The following is a 17,372-nucleotide window of genomic DNA, read 5'->3' on the forward strand; positions in this document are numbered from 1 at the left end:
TTACCGGCAGGATCAAAAAGGTAAAAAAAAAATAAAAGTGAAGAAAAATGATTGCAGCCACAGCATCTGGTAAGCAGCAATATATTACAATTCTGTTCTTTGGTTTAGATCACTTTCCCCATTTTCCAGGGGCTAATGTGCCTATTGTGATAACAAGGAAGAAAGCCAAAAAGCTGGAGCGTGGCACTTAAGCATAGCTACTAGGGGATTATTTCTACTTACCTGAGAGTGCGACAGGTCTGCTTTAGCGACATAGCGAGTCACATCGCAACCCCAGCCCTCCCCATCAACCATAGTAAACACAATGAATACAATTTCATTTGTCTTTATCACAACAAAAACAATCACCTGTGTGAACACTGTCAGATTACGCCTACAGCAATATGACCTTTCCTTTACCCGTCTGCGGCCAAAGTCCCTTTGCCTTTACATGATTCTCTTTGTTAAAAATTACAATGTGATGGATGCACCCATTATACACATTTACAATGAAGCACATGGGCTTGCAATGAAATACTTAGTGTGATTTTTTTTTTCTTTTTAATACGTGCAAGATATCCTTTTATACCCTCCATCTGCCGGAGGCAGATACACTTCGATGCCACCGCCCCTGACCGGCGCCAGGGCCCGCACATCAACAACTAGAACACTTTGTGCCTGAAGTGATGAGGTCACGTGTGTTTGTTTTTTTTTTGTTTTTTTTAAAGTCTTCAAGTTTACAGCCTCGCATTCCAGAAAGTTCCAGAGTTGAGAGGGTTACAGCACGGGGAGGGCAGAGCCCTGTCGTCTCATGAAAAAAAAAAATAATATAAAAAAAAATTAAAAAAAAAAAATGAAAAAAAGGTCCAGTTATCCGCTGAAAGACCTGATGTCACTATATGACACAGCAGCAGAGGTCTAACACTTTGACGAAGGGAGGAAACTCCATTTTGACCTCCCATTCTGCACGGCCCACCTCCCGTTTTCCCTCCCCCAACTCTGCCACAGCCACGTTTCCACAATCGGGCATGACATTACCGGCAGCCAGGCAGCAGAGACATGGCATACACAACATGGCAGCACAAGGAGAGGTCAGAAAAAGCTTGATGGAGATTGGTACTCTGCCTTATATAAGGCATTACGTTATCCTGTCATACAGACACTGCTTTTTTTCACAGTAGAAGGTTTATCACTTGAGAAAGAGGGGGAGGGGTGGGGAGTGAGCCTGTTTTTAGCCATTTGCAGCTGATGGGCACCTCCTGTGTACAAACAGGCCCACCAGCATCTGGTCCATAGCCTTGCAACGTCCTTTTGTCTCAGTTGAGTTCACTGTACATTCCGGGTGTGTGCGGGGCGGGTGCTTTGGGCTTCTTTTTCTTACTTGCACCTCCACCACCTGCGCTGCCCATGCTGATATGACTTGGCTTTTTCTTCTTGGGTTTCCGAGTGTCTGAGTTATTCGTGCCTGGGAAGCAGGGAAAAAAAAAAAAAAAAAAAAAAAGACATGGAACAAGTTATTTATTGCTGACAATTGGGAAGAAAAAAATAAAATAAAATCATTTAACCCATGGAAGAGGATTTATAAAAATTGGAAAAACAGCACAAAGTAGAGGCATGGCCCAGAGCAATTGCTCAGCTCTGTCACAGTCTCTTACAAAAAATAAATAAAGAGTGGAAATTGTGATGGGTCTGCACTTCTTTCTGGTTTCCGTTTTACTCCAGGACCATAAAGTAGAAAAGCTGCCAAATTACACTTTGGTCTAGAAAGGGCCAAGCACTTGGCATGGCCTGATCTTGAATAAGGGCAGAAGTCAAGGCCTCGTGTACAGCCTGAGCCTAGGATCCAACGGGCTTTGCTGGTACATAGTTTTAACGCTAATGTAAATATAGTGGGTTTGTATTAATTCTTGAATCAATACTGCAATTGACAGGCTTGATACCTAAAGGTGAAATGTATGACAAGACATATCCACCTTCCTCAGTCATTCAAGCTTCAATCAGTGAGATAAAAAAAAAAAAAAAAATTATATATATATATATATATATATATATATTATACATATATACACACACATACATACACACACATATACACATTCCCCATGTGTTCTCAACTTTTGTTTGGCTTAATACTTACACCTTAACATTTTATTGGATAGATCCCGTTTGCATAACCCTATTTGAGCTTTTTGTTGGCTTGTTCATCTGTATGCCATCCAGTGTCTGTCATCTACTTGGCCTAATACCAAGTCACAAGTAAAAAGATCTTCATATGGATGGGCATCGGGCATGGTGGTCAACAGCATCTTATTTTTTTAAATAAATGTCTTTGTGATGTATTCAAAGTCCTTGTAATGCTTCTAACTGTACTTTGTTTTATGCAGTACTACATCTAATTTTCAAAAAAACATCTCCCGAGGAAGCCCTAAGTGGCGAAACATGTCAGGATAAGTCACTCCAATGCTACTGTCGAGTGACTAATCTTTACATCCGATTTGATCTTTGGATGTTTTCTTGCATCAGCGTACTTTATGTATAGCCAAATTCTTTTAAACTTGTCTTTTATGTAATAAAATCGGTTATACCTTTTACATATTGGAGTATTGAAAGTCTTTTCTTTGCTGGCACGCCCCAAAAAAATAAAAATAAAAATAAAAATCTTCCCTTGTCTACATATATCTACAGGGATGTTGGTGCGATTTTTCTGACATTGTCACCTATCCATGCCAACACTATATTATATTTATAAATATATAAAAAACATTTTTTTTACACATACACAGTATCTCAACAATGAGTACACCCCCCATTTTTTGTAAATATTTTATTATAGATTTTCATGACAACCGGACAGTTTCTTTTTAATTGTTATATTTGTTGTTTGTGTCTGTCTTTGTGTGTGATTACTTCATCATAGTGACTTTCTATAGGCCAGCTTTGGTGAAGCTGTATTTTTCTATATTCGGGCCTGAGACTGTGCCAACCTTTGGTAAGATATTAAAAACTTAAAGTGGAAGTAAAAAATGTTTTGATGTCATAATGCAGAGTATAAGATTTCCGATCATTTGAGCCCAGTCTTGCCACAAAGAGTTAATCCAGCTCTGAGCAATCCTTTTTTTATTGTTCAGTGAGATAAATCTTGACAAACAGAGAAAAACCTTTGTCAAATCCTCCCCCTTGCTGTGAGTGACAGGTGATTTACATATCTTGTGAACTAGCCTAAGAGACACGCATTATTATTTTTTTAATTCCCTCCCACTCCTTTCTTCTGCTGCTCTGCAATGATTGGCTGTTCCCCACCTCAACATGATTTGGCATGCTGAAGTCATATGGGGACTTCTGGGTTTTGACTGGATGTTAGTGATCATAACAGAAGTTCAGTGTAAGAAATACACAGGAGAAAATGCATGTTGATAAGGGGAGTGTAGAGGTGGGCGGGGAGTCTACTGATATCACGACTCCACCCACCGAGCCCTGGAAAACCGACCCAACCACAAAATCAGCAGTTTTTCGGGTCTCATAGCAGACAGAGGGGAGACACTTGACAGATAAGTATACATAGGAGGCAGGAGGCATGTATATCCTTCTAGATAACCAATATTGCAGTAGTTTAGAAAGGAGGAGAGTGGCTTTACATCCACTTTAAGATTTTTACGATAACGCTAATATGATCTGATTTCTGTTGCCATATGTAACCCTTTCCCTTTGGCTTTTGCTGGCCCGCCATTTTTGACATATGCCTTTTTTTGGTTTCGGCAGCAGCACCCTACATGGTGAACGATCTATGAGTGACCACTTTTTGAGTGGACATGCATGTGCTAAGCCTGCATTCGGTTTCTTTTTGTCTAACCCTCTTGGGCATGGAGTTCACCAGAGCTTCACCAGGTTGCCACTGGAGTCCTCTTCCACTCCTCCATGATGACATCACAGAGCTGGTGGATGTTGGAGACCTTGCACGCCTCCACCTTCCGTTTGAGGATGCCCCACAGATGCTCAATAGGGTTTAGGTCTGGAGACATGCTTGGCCAGTCCATCACCTTTGCTCTCAGCTTCTTTAGCAAGGCAGTGGTCATCTTGGAGGTGTGTTTGGGGTTGTCATGTTAGAATACTGCCCTGCAGCCCAGTCTCCGAAGGAAGGTGATTATGCTCTGCTTCAGTATGTCACAGTACATGTTGGTATTCATGGTTCCCTCAATGAACTGTAGCTCCCCAGTGCTGGCAGCACTCATGCAGCCCCAGACCATGACACTCCCACCACCATGCTTGACTGTAGGCAAGACACACTTGTCTTTGTACTCCTCACATGGTTGCCACCACACACGCTTGACAGCATCTGAACCAAATAAGTTTATCTTGGTCTCATATGACCACAGGACAGGATTCCAGTAACCCATGTCCTTAGTCTGTTTGTTTTCAGCAAACTGTGGGCTTGCTTGTGCATAATCTGTAGAAGAGGCTTCCTTCTGGGACGACAGCCATCCAGACCAATTCGATGCAGTGTGCAGCATATGGTCTGAGCACAGACAGGCAGAGAGTAATAACACAAAATGTAACACACCTGCTCCTCATTCACATCTGAGACCCTGTAAACACTAACAAGTCACATGACACCAGGGAGGGAAATGGCTAAGTGGGCCCAATTTGGAAATTTTCACTTAGGGGTGTACTCAATTTTGTTGCCAGCGGTTTAGACATTGAACGCTGCACGATAGCGTACATCAGCAGAATGGCACAGCTGTGCAAAATGGGCGTACCCGTACGTCCCTCGGTCATCGCAGGCTAGTGGATGCACATCGCCGGGTGCTCTGCAGGAGCGTGCCAGCAGACTTGATGTCCACTGGTTGCCCATGATCGTGACACGGAGAGCAGAACCGGAAAATACCTATGTAAACAAGGAATTTGCCTGTTCTGCCTAGTGACATGACAGGAATTCACTGCTCCCAGTGATCGGGATCTCTGTCATGTTCTTGTGAGCCCACCCCCCTACAGTTAAAACACTTAAGCCCTAGATCGCCCTCCAGTGTTTAACCCCTTCCCTGCCAGTGACATTTATACAGTAAATCAGTTACTATTTTAGCTCTGATCACTGTATAAATGTCAATGGTCCCAAAATAGTGTCAAAAGAGTCTGATATGTCCAACGCAATGTCACAGTCACGATTATAAAAAAAGCCATAGATCTATCCCCTATTTTGTAGGCGATTTTATCAAAAAGATGTAGAAGAATAATACACATCTGCCTAAACTGAGGAAGAATTTTTTTTTTATATTTTGTTGGGAAATTATAGCAAAAAGTAAAAAAATATAGTATTTTTTTCAAAACTGTTGGTCTTTTTTGTTTATAGCGCAAAGAATAAAAAAACGCAGAGGTGATCAAATACCACCAAAAGAAAGCTCTATTTGGGGGGGGGGGGGGGAGATGTCAATTTTGTTTTGGTATAACATCGCACGGCCACGCAATTGTCAGTTAAAGCAACACAGTCCCGTATCGCAAAAAAAAATAGGATTTTTGTACTAACCGTAAAATCCCCTTCTCTATCGTTCATTGACGGACACAGCAGCTCTTCTTGACCTTAGGGTTATATCACCCCTTTAGGAGAGGGCTAGGCATAAAGTGTTAAAAACAGCAACACTTACACAGTACCCCAGGGGGGCGGTCCTATTGGCTATAACCCGTCACACTGCATCCAGCAGCTCAGTTCGTCAAAAACAGTACAAACATAAATAGGAGGGGTGGGTGCTGTGTCCGTCAATGAACTTCAGAGAAAAGGTTTTTACGTTGAGTACAAAAATCCTATTTTCTCTATCGTTCGACGGACACAGCAGCTCTTCTTGACCTTAGGGACGTCCCCAAGCAGTGTCAAAGAAATGAGGGGTGGGAACAGCGAACAATAACTCCACCCATAACAACCAGAGCTCAGCAGAGGAGTTTAAACAGCCGCCTGCAAAACCTTGTGGCCGAAGCAAGCATCCGAAGATGCGCTCACATCAACCTTGTAAAATTGAGTGAAAGTGTGAACGGACGACCAGGTCGCCGCCTTTCACACCTGGGAAACGGACGCTTGATGTCGGAAAGCCCAAGAGGCACCAATTGCCCTGGTAGAATGTACCATAACAGGAAAGGGAGGCGCCCGTCCCCCTTATGGCATAAGCCTGAACTACAATCTGTCTCATCCACTGAGAAATGGTGGCCGATGAGACCGCCAGTCCCTTCTTCGGACCAGCCACCAATACAAACAGCGAGTCCGACCTCCGAAAAGGAGCCGTAGCAGACAGATACACCCATAGAGCCCGCACCATGTCCAAGGAATGCAAAGCCACCTCTTTGGGGTGCGACGGCCGAGGACATAAGGACGGAAGCACAATGTCCTCATTTAGATGAAAGGCTGAAACAACATTTGGAAGAAACGAAGGCTGTTGACGCAGCACTGCCTTATCCTTGTGGAGGATCAAGTAGGGAGACTTGCAAAACAAGGCCACCAACTCAGAAACCCTCCTGGCAAATGTAATAGCCACTAGAAAGACTACATTCTGAGAGAGTGTCAATAAGGGAATCTCCCCTTTTTCAAAACGGCGGTTTCTGAAGCACCGAGAGCAACAGATTCAAATCCCACAGAGGAATCGGTGGTCGAACCGGAGGGGCCACATGTCGAACCCCCTGAACAAATGTACTCACCAATGAATGAGTCGCCAAGGGACGCTGAAAAATGACAGCCAAAGCTGATATCTGCTCCTTAATGGTGCTCAATGCAAGTTTCTGATCCAAGCCTCGCTGCAAAAACAGCAATATCCTAGAAACTGAATATGTACGTGGACGCCACCCCATCTCCTCACACATGGAGATCTAGGCCTTCCACATACGATGATAAATCTTCCGAGGACTTCCGTGCCCTTAACATAGTGGATATTACCGAGTCCGACAGACCTCTGTCCCTTAGCACTTGGCTTTCAACAGCAATGCTGTTAAAGCCAGTGATGGTAAAGCAGAATGAAGTATTGAAGTATTGGACCTTGCGACAGAAGGTTCTCTCGCATCGGCAGTCACCAAGGAACATCAGTTACCATTCGTACTATGTCGGCGTACCAAGGACGTTGAGGCCAATCTGGGGCAATCAGAATTACCAGAATCCGCTTGGCCATCCACTCTGCGAAGCGGACGTGGTAGAAGTTTGAGTAGGGCAAAAGCATAAATCAGTCGATAATGCCCCCGTGGAGCCACCAACACGTCTGCCGCGTCCGCCCAGGGATCCTTTGACCTGGCCACAAACCTCTGTACCTTCCGATTGAGTCGAGAAGCCAGGAGATCCACATCTGGCATGTCCCACCTTAGGCAAAGGAGCCAAAATACACCCGGATGCAGCGACCATTCCCCTTGGTCCAGCATCTGACGACTTAGATAGTCCGCTTGCCAGTTTTCTAAGCTCGGAATGTACATGACCGACAGAGCTGGCATCCTGCGGTGGGCAGAGCAGCATGCGAGTGACCTCCAGTGCTGCAGTCAAGCTCCTTGATGGTTGGCATATGCCACCGCTGTGGCGGTGTCCGAATGGATCCTGACAGGATGCCCCTGCAGCCTCTGTGACCATGTGGAGAGGCACCGAAGTTCCAGCATGTTGATCGGCAGGCGGGATTCTTCCCGGGTCCATCGTCTCTGGGCTGACTGTACGCCCCAAACTCGCCTCGAAAGTGGCTACCATGAGACCCAGGACTCATGCAAAAAAGCAGCGACGATCATCTGCGGGACACCAACAACTTCACCGCAACTTGAAGAGTCTGCAGCTTGTCCGAAGGAAGAAAGACTCTCACCTATGAGGAATCCAGAAGCAGGCCCAGGTACTCCAAGTGTTGAGTCAGAACCAACACCGACTTCTGTAGGTTCAGTACCCAAACTCCCAAAGAATTTGCATGGCGATTCCCACGTCCTCTCTTAATTCTGAGGCGGAAGCTGCCCTCAGAAGGAGGTCGTCCAGGTAACCCACAATGAAGATCCCTTGCTGGCTTAGCAAAGCCAAAATTGGGGCTAGCAGCTTGGGGAAGACCCTCAGTGCCAATGCCATGCCAAAAGGGAGAGCTACAAATTGTTAGTGCTCATCCCCGAAACTTCTGATGCTTGATGCATATGGGGACATGCAAGTATGCATCCTTGATGTCCAAGGATGCCAGAAAATACCCCCGATAGAGTGCAGTGACCACTAAGCGAACTGATTCCATCCTGAACCTTTGTACTTTCACAAAGCCGTTGAGGGCCTTGAGGTCCAGGAACGGACGGACCTTCCTTCTTTGGGACTACAAAAGTCGGTACAGGTACTACCCCGCCCAGGAGCAGGTCCTGTACTGCCCCAAACAGGGCCTCCCAATGAGCCGGAAGAAGATGAAGGTTGGAGGGAAAAAAAAAAAAATCAGTTTCTTTCTTGTCCGCCAAACAATCTTGTACCCTGAGGAAACCAGTTCGCAGACCCACTGGTCGGAAAGTAGGGAGGTCCACCGGGCTGCAAACCCCCGAAGACGACCCCCCACCCGAGAGTTGGGCGGGGGGGGGGGGGGCAAACCTTGACGCAGTATCAGATTTGCTCGCAGGCTGGTTTGACTTGTGAAACCAGGGACTTTTGTCCCTCAGCAGGCACCTTGTCAGACTGGGAACGCTTACTTGCCGACCCAGGCGGACGAAAAAAAAATCTGCTTCTGAGCAGAAAAGGAGGGCCCTTGCCTACAGCGTGGCTCCTTCCCTTTTCTGGACTGTGGGAGTAACGTACTCATACCCCCAGTAACATTCTTAATAATGTCATCCAGCGAGGCTCCAAATAGCCTCTCTCCCTGGAAAGACAAGTCCGCCAGTGCTTTCTTCTTAGATGCCTGGTCTGCAGACCAGCATTTCAGCCAAATCAGGCGACGTTGCACTACTGCTGATACGGAGGCTCTAGAGAGCAAGGGGGCTGTATCTAAGGCCGCATCACAGAGATACTTAAGGCCCTGCACCAACTGATCCATCGGCTCCACGCAGACCGGGGAAGCCTGTTGCTTCTCCAATTCCCTGTGCAACAATTTAGCCCATTCAGTAAGCGTCTGCGACACCAGGGCCGTGGCTAACACTGGCTGCAATGCTGACCCCACCATGGTAAACATGGACCGGGCAACCGCCTCTGCCCTTCTGTCGGCAGGGTCCCTGAAAGCAGGAGTTTCTTCCACTGGAATCGTTGTTACTTTATTTAACCTGGATACCGGGGGGGGTCAACAGTCGGAGGAGAGGCCCGTTTTTTCAGGAGACTCTCCTCAAAAGGGTAACGCTGTGGTTTTTCACACTCCTTGTAAATAAACTTATCAAAATAAGTTGGGTAAGGAAACACCTTAGCCGTGTGGGCCGGCTTGTGGGACCTGAAAGGGACCGACACCTCTGTAGGTGCCCCCGCCATATCCTCCATTTTTAGGGTATCCCACAGCGCTGTAATAAGTGCTCCTACAAGCGCCTTTTCCTGCGCTGACCTGGACACAGCATCATCCTCACTGTCCAAACAGTCCTGGTCCACATCCACCTGTCACAGCAGGGCCCGAGTCAATCAGAGCTTTCCCGCAAGCCACTTCCACCCTGGCAACAAAGGCCTCAAGGACCGCCGACAGAGCGTCCATAGGCACCGCAGGTGCAGGGGAACCCAGCTGCAATAACAGGGACATCTGGGGAAGAAGCGTCAGCTTCTGACGCCATGCTGACCCACACTCGCCGGTCACCACTTAGGGACCTAAGGCAAGTCACAAAAAATGTCCACCCTCCTAGCTGCCACAGACAGAGGCCCACTGCAGGACTGACCCAGGTACTGCGCTGTGCTGCTGCTGTTCACTCTTCCCTGTGTCATCCACGAGGTGTTTGTGTGGAAAGCGCGCTGTTCTAGAAGGAAACAAGCACCCAGCGCTAGAGGCAAAACTACCTGAGGCTACTAAGAATGTCCACTGGCCGCCTCAGAAAACAGTCTGAGGGTGCCAAGAAAATGGCCGCCGAACTACTAGAAAATGGCTGAAAGGCAAAAAACTGGCTGTGGCCACAAAAAAAAACAAAAAAAAAAAAACACACGGCTGCGGAGCGTGTGGCGGCCTCCTCACATGTCTCACACAGCAAAACACACCCCACCGTGGCCCAGAAAGAGGGAAGAGAATGAGCAGACCATCTACAACCAGCACAGCCCCCCAGAGGTACCCGGCCAGGAACGTGCACCGCACCCCCACGTGCCCAGTCAAACAGAGGCCCATAGCATGGGGAGGAGGGAAGGGACAGGGAGAGAAGAAAGGGAGAGTGAGAGACCACCCTAGTCGACCTCCCAGGGAATGCCCAGCTGCTCCATCCTGCCCGAGACAGGTGGAACCATACTTACTCCTTCTGCAGGGACTGCTAGACGCATTCCACAGACAGACCTATCACCCGAGCAGTACGGGGTGGCTGCCAGCCATGGCACACTGTGACACAGATAGCAGTAGCCCGGTCATATGTGTGCCCCAAAGCATATAGCTCACCGGCAACCCTTGGATCAGACAGGGCATGTCATGGCCGACCCAGCGCATAGCTAAGGTCTGCTCACGCTCGATGGCCAGGCTGGGGAGACTACCAGGATCTATATTATCCAGCCTGTTACCCAGCCCGGCTGTTGATTGTAGATCACAGAATCAAAAATGCAGAAAAAAGAAAATTCCCAGGACCAATGGTCCCACCGGGAGCCAAGTCCTTCTCCTACAGTAGGCAGAAAAGAACTGAGCAAAGCTGCTGGATGCAGTGTGAGGGGTTATAAACATTAGGACAACCCCCTGGGCACAAGTATTTCTGTTTTTAAATACTTTCTGCCTAGTCCTCTCCTTAAGGGCCGATATAACCCTAAGGTCAAGAAGAGCTGCTGTGTCTGTCAATGAACGATAGAGAAAATGCTCTGGTTGTTAAGGGGTTAACTTCCTCCAGGGCTGAAGGGGACATACATACATACATACACACACACACACACACACACACACACACACAAAAATGTGGAAATCTAAAAATGAAAAAATGGACTTAAAAACCATTTGTTTCCCTTTCATTTGCCCATCTCCCAGATCTTACTGGCTTTGGATGAGGCTGAGTCGGATGGGGAGATATCAGAGGATCCATCCCATGGAAGTCGACCCATTAGACCTTGTCCTTCCACCACATCGAAGCTGTCATTGTCTGTACTGCCATCGGGTTCTGGTAGAGACCTATGAGAGAGGAGGGCTGTGTAAGTAGTGGAATCGTGGAAGAGATTTTAGTCGACACCACATTGTCCAATACGTGCAAAGACTTACGCGGAGGAGCCTAGGAGGTAAACTCTGACAGATCTACGCTGGTCATCCGTATGCTGGGGACACCGTAATGACCTGTAAAAGGGGGAGGACAACACAAGATCATAAGATGCTTAGGGCATTTGTTTTCACTAGCTCATTTGTAGTATAGTCTGCAATCTGTATGGTATGCTTTCAGTACCGGCTTACTTAATATTCATAAGAGTGGTTTTACCTCCCAAAATGAATTGTTTGTCCATTCAGTCCTGAGGTTTGCACATCCAGCCAAACAGAGTGAGGCCAGTGACCTGACTTTACGCCATTTAATCATATGATATAGTCAACGTATAGAATCCCACAATTACCATATCCCAAATGAATAGAATGGAGAAAAAAAAAAAAAAAAACACCAACTACTGGGTAATTTTTGAGGTGTCAATGTCATACTGTACACAAGCACACGTGTTTGTTTACAGCGTATATAAAATATCTCATTGGTAGAATTTCTAAAAAGCTTCATGAAGATCACATAACCTCACAAGACCATCACCACAATAAACTAGTTATTCTCAATACACCAACCGTAATAATATATATAATAATTTGATTGCCCCTGATGTTAACCCCATCCATGCCAGTGTCATTTATACAGTAATCAGTGCATTTTTTATTTTGTTTAGCACTAATCACTGTATTGGTGTCATTGGTCCCCAAAAAAGTGTCACATAGTGTCCAATTCGTCCACTGCAATGTCGCAGTACTGCAAATAAATAAATAAATCGCTGAAATTTCCCATAGGTTTGTAGACGGGATAACTTTTGCTCAAATCAATCAATATATGTTTTTTTTTTTTTTTTTTTTTTTACCAAAAATATGTAGCAGAATACACATTGGCCTAAATTGATGAAGAAATTCGATTTTTTACCGGGTGTGTTTTAGAGCTGAAATTCTAATATATATATTTATTACACACACACACACACAAATAAAAACCGCAGATGTGATAAAATGCCACCAAAAGAAGGCTCTATTTAAAAAAAAAAAAAAAAAAAAAAAAGAAGATCAATTTTTGTTGGGGTACAGTGTCGCACGACCACGCAATTGTCAGTTAAAATAACAGTGCTGTATCGCAAAAAATAAAAAATATAAAAAATGGCCTGGTCAGGAAGGGGGTGAAACCTTCCAGGGCCAAAGTGGTTAAATAACACCTCAAACTTTTTTTTTTTTTTTTTTTTTTTATTAAAAAGTGAAGATATATTTATTCTGTAAAAGAAAAGAAAAAAATAAAATAAATTTGGGCTGCCATTTCTGGCATGCTTGGTCCAGGGAACCAGACTATCCTAACTGTACATTTGCCTCCATTTCTCTAATAAAAGGTTTTCTAGTAAATTTATATATATATATATATATATATATATATATATATATATATATATATATATTATAGTGTGGGGCAAAAAAGTATTTAGTCAGCCAACAATTGTACAAGTTCTCCCACCTAAAAAGATGAGAGAGGGAGAGACAAAATGTGGAAACAAATCCAGACAGACAATCAATCTGTCTGATTTATATATATATATATACTAAAATATAGACATCAATAAAAGGAGTCTGCCATAGCGACCAGTTTTATTTCATCTATCCACAAGGGAAAGGAGTTGTATAGTTGAAATGTTTTGCCATTTACATGTTTGTATAGCAGATATTACAAGCATTCTGCACCCCACTGACCTGGTGCACATCTTCTTGGTATGCTCTGATATGACTCCACATTGCTAAAAGAGAAGAAATCCCAATTCAGACAGACATTGGTGTATTACATAACATGGTTATATGGCGGGCCAAATGGCACAAATCCCAGCAACAAGCAGTCATTAACCACTTCCTTACCACGCAAATTCTTACACTTCTCTCCTACATGTAAAATCATGATTTTTTTTGCTAGAAAAAGTGGTTAAAAATGCAACCAGGTAAAGGGGTTTTTTTTTTCCCCCAGAAAAGAAAAGAAAATCTCTTCATTAACAGAACAATGTGGACCAGAAATGTTCCCATGGAATAATATTTCAGTGATACAAAACTCTGTGTGGGGAGGCTTTGAGCCATCATGTTTCACTGTTATCTATACCCACCGGCCACTTTATTAGGTACACCTGTTCAATTATTTGGCAACACAAATTGCTAATCAGCCAATCACATGGCAGCAACTCAATGCATTTTAGGCATCTAGATGTGGTGAAGACAACTGGAAGTTCTAACCGAGCATTAGAATGGAGAAGAAAGGGGTATTTAAGTGACTTTGGCACCAAAAAACATGTCACGTTCACACGGGCTGGTCTGACTATTTCAAAAACTGCTGATCTACTGGGATTTTCACGCACAACCATCTCTAGGTTTACAGAGAATGGTCTGAAAAAGAGAAAATATCCAGTGAGTGGCAGGAAAATTTCTTGGTTCTAGATGATAGAAAGGCAACAGTAACTCAAATAACCACTTGTTACAACCAAGGTATGCAGAATACCATTTCTGAACGCACAACACATCAAATCTTAAAGCAGATGGGCTACAGCAGCTGAAGACCACACTGGGTGCCACTCTGTCATAGTTACATAATCAGCTAAGAAGAGGAACCTGAGGCTACAATTCGTACAGGCTCTCCAAAATTGGAAGAAGATTGGAAAAAAACGTTTCCTGGTCTGACGAGTCTCGATTTTAGCTGCGACTTTCAGACAGTAGGGTAAGAATTTGGTGTAAACATGAAAGAATGGATCCATCCTGCCTTGTATCAACGTTCAGGCTGGTGGTGGTGTAATGGTGTGGGGGATATTTTCTTGGGACACTTTGGGCCCCTTAGTACCAACTGAGCATTGGTTTAATCACCACACCCTACCCGAGTATATTTGCTGACCATGTCCATCCCTGTATGACTACAGTGTCCCCATCTTCTGATGGCTCCTTCCAGCAGGATAATGCACCATTTTACAAAGCTCAGATCATCTCACCACTGGTTTCTTGAGTTCACTGTACTCCAATGGCCTCCACAGTCACCAGGTCTCAGAGCACCTTTGGGATGTGGTGGAATGGGAGAGTCGCATCATGGATGTGCAGCCGACAAATCTGCAGCAACTGCATGTTGTGTTAACATGGACCAAAACCTATGAGGAATGTTTCCAACATCTTGTTGAATCTATGCTACGAAGAATTAAGGTAGTTCTGAAGGCAAAAGGGGGTCCAACCCGGTACTATCAAGGTGTACCTAATAAAGTGGCCAGGGAGTGTATATCCCGGTTGAGGAAGTTGATGCAACTGGGAAAGGAAATAAAATTTGTCAATGCCCCTTTTACATTTATTATGGATGAGGCTGACATAGCCAAGAAATCACCATCTACCTACATATCCACTAGGCTTTACCTCTTTAAAATCACACAAAATAAAAGTGACAGCTGGCATCTGATTATTTGCTATACAGATACCAGACAGATAAGTTCCCTTAGGCCCCTTTCACACGATCGTCCCGCAAAGATCAGTTTTTCAGGTGGATCCGAGTGGACCACCCATTGACTTGGATGGGCAGCGGAGATGTGTCCACTGACACCTGCCTGCCATCCGATCCGTCAAGATATGCTCAAAACAGACAGTTGGCAATACGCTCGCCATCCATCCACCGGATGAAAATGGACATGCTGTCTGTTTTCATCCAGTCTTCTAATGGAGAACAGCGAGGCGCCGACAGGTCCATTCCTGCACAGCGAGAAATCCCCAGCTGAGCTAACGGAGTGCGCTGAGCGGATCCACCCCGCGTGAAAGGGGACTTAAAGCTTACTTTTAGTTCATTCGTTTTTCAACACAAAGGACAGCACTCACATTCAATTAGAATTGTCCCTAGTGGACTCCTTTCAGTCTATAGTCTTCTGTATCTTCACCACCCCCCCCCCCCCCCCCATACCCCTGCAATCTTCTAATGCTGCAGGAGTTAATAAAGCCACTGGACCAGTCATAGGAACTGGCTGAGAGAGCCATGTCCACCTATTCAGCCTCCCTTTCATAGAAGCTATACTATAGCTTGGAGCAATGGAAAGCATTCTATAAATGGAGGAGGGGCGGATGAAGGAAAGGCCCACCTCCTCTATTCATAGATTGCTTTTCATTGATTGAAGCTGTAGTACAGCTAGGATGAATTGTGGAGTAGGAGAAGGGAAAGAGGGGCCTAGCCAGGAATTTTGACAAGTGTCTATGACCGGTCCAGCAGCTGTTAATCCCCTGCAGCTATGAAAGATTACTGCTGCAAGGGTATGGCTAAGGTGGCAGAGGACGGCACATGGGACCATTTAATTGAATGAAAGTACACATTAGACCAAAATAGAGATAGATAGATAGATAGAACATGCCATCACACGTATTATGTCTGACTCTTCTTAATACCACAAAACAAAGTGTATTGTTGCAAAGACAGAGGGCATGATCACACATGTGGTGCCACACCCCAGAGCTTGTATTCTTCATAGTGGTTTTGACGTTCTCTGTCTAAGAGAACCTGAGAGGCCTAGAAATCTACTGAAAACCAGATTGTCTGCACATTTACAACAATCCATCCCATCAGGCACCTCTGGAGTGCAAAACTGATATCACAAAAAAAAAAAAACACACCAGGGAAAATAACATTTGAATGATCGTATTATGCTGCCATGTGATTTTTCATCCTATACAAAATGGCCAAGCTGAAGATCTTGACAGGTCCTCCAAATAAACTAAAAATTGAGACTACAATGACCAGCTTAAGGGCAAGCATGAAGCCTAGTAGACACTAGAAGTTTTTTCTGTTCAACCCAGCGGACTGAATGAGGAGGAAAAAAAATAAAAATAAAAAAAATAAAAAAAACACCACACAGAGAGAGGTAGATCCCTGTACTAACACATGTGATGTTAGCGTGGCGATTTCCCCCGCTGTGTTGTGTTCTGACAGGAGAACATTTCTGCCCAACAGCAACTATGCTTAAAAATGTGCCTCCCCCTCCACTCTACCTATCCTGTTTTAAAAAAAAAAAAAAAAAAAAAAAAAAAAACACCATTGTGTACACTTACCTTTTTCAGTCCGGTCTGGTCACGATTCCACAAGTCCAGATCCTGTGTCAGTGAGTGGCGGATGCAGGGGAGAGGGAGTGCTGACAACAGCTGAGTCATACGAGCCTAAGAGTGATATCATGGCTCCCTGAATTCCCAGCCGTTGTTCAGCGCTCCCTCCTCTCCCCTGCAGCCACCGCTCACTAAAGCTCCATTCACATTAATGCGTTTTTTTTTTTAATGCTTTTTGCAGACATTTTCTTAACATGGGTTCCTATGGAACACTTTCACATCAATGCATTTTTTGAAAAAGGTCAGGGACAGATTTCAAAGGAGAAGCTGCAGAAAAGCATGTTGTGAGGTTTACAAAAAAAAAAAAAAAAAAAAAAAAAAAAAAAGCAGAAAGCACAGCAAAAAACTGCAGAAACGCTCAAAAGCAGCATGCATATATGTGAATTGAGCCTGACACGGGGGATCATGTGACCACAAATAAATTTTTTTTAAAAAAAAGTGTACTTAGGTTAGGCAGGATAGATAACAGGAGGGGGGGGAGGGGGAGGAGACATTTTTAAGAACAGTTAGTGTTAAGCTGGCCATAGACTGTTCAAATCTCGGCCGGTTCAGCAAGAATGTGCAGATATGCAAACCATGTATGGGCAGGCTGATTTGATCAACTTGGGTACAAGCAGCCTGCCAGATTCTACACACAATTATTGCTAGCAGCCCTTATAGACGCTAGCAAGAATCATGGTCTTCTCCCAGCAGGGATGGCTTCCCCCACCGGGAGAACACGACGACTGAGGGAGGGATTCCCCCGACACTGCCTGTGTTAATGGGGGAAAGTCAAGCCAATTTCTTTCCTGCAACCCGTGGTTGCAGGAAAAAAAATTCACTCCATCTATAGCTGGCCTTAGACAGGAATTCCACTTTAATCCAACATGAGGCTTGAATGTCTGCAACCCTTACCGTCGTTAGCAGGGTATGAAGCTCTTCTGGCCCAAGGTTTTCGTAACTAATTCCGGAACTGCTACTATACTGCAAAAAAATAAAAAATAAAAAAAT

The 17,372-nt window shown here is 44.8% G+C and overlaps 1 protein-coding gene across 2 annotated transcripts in view; it reads right to left on the reverse strand.

Annotated features, from left to right (window-relative positions):
* Positions 1 to 309: 309 nt before the first annotated feature.
* ATXN7L3 (ataxin 7 like 3) overlaps positions 310 to 17,372 on the reverse strand; it is a 68,452-nt gene continuing 51,389 nt past the window's right edge. For both annotated transcript variants that reach the window (XM_077460044.1, XM_077460043.1), the window contains exons 9-13: positions 17,277 to 17,345; positions 12,984 to 13,027; positions 11,277 to 11,348; positions 11,056 to 11,189; positions 310 to 1,444 (exon numbers count right to left, since the gene is read on the reverse strand). In XM_077460044.1, coding sequence (XP_077316170.1) covers positions 1,296 to 1,444; positions 11,056 to 11,189; positions 11,277 to 11,348; positions 12,984 to 13,027; positions 17,277 to 17,345 — 468 coding nt within the window. In that variant the 3' untranslated portion in view covers positions 310 to 1,295. The remainder of the gene's footprint in view (positions 1,445 to 11,055; positions 11,190 to 11,276; positions 11,349 to 12,983; positions 13,028 to 17,276; positions 17,346 to 17,372) is intronic.

This window comes from Lithobates pipiens, unplaced genomic scaffold (genome assembly GCF_037356315.1).
Source record: "Lithobates pipiens isolate NorthernLeopardFrog02 unplaced genomic scaffold, aLitPip1_a1.2 Scaffold_28, whole genome shotgun sequence".
Taxonomy (NCBI): Eukaryota; Metazoa; Chordata; class Amphibia; order Anura; family Ranidae; genus Lithobates; species Lithobates pipiens.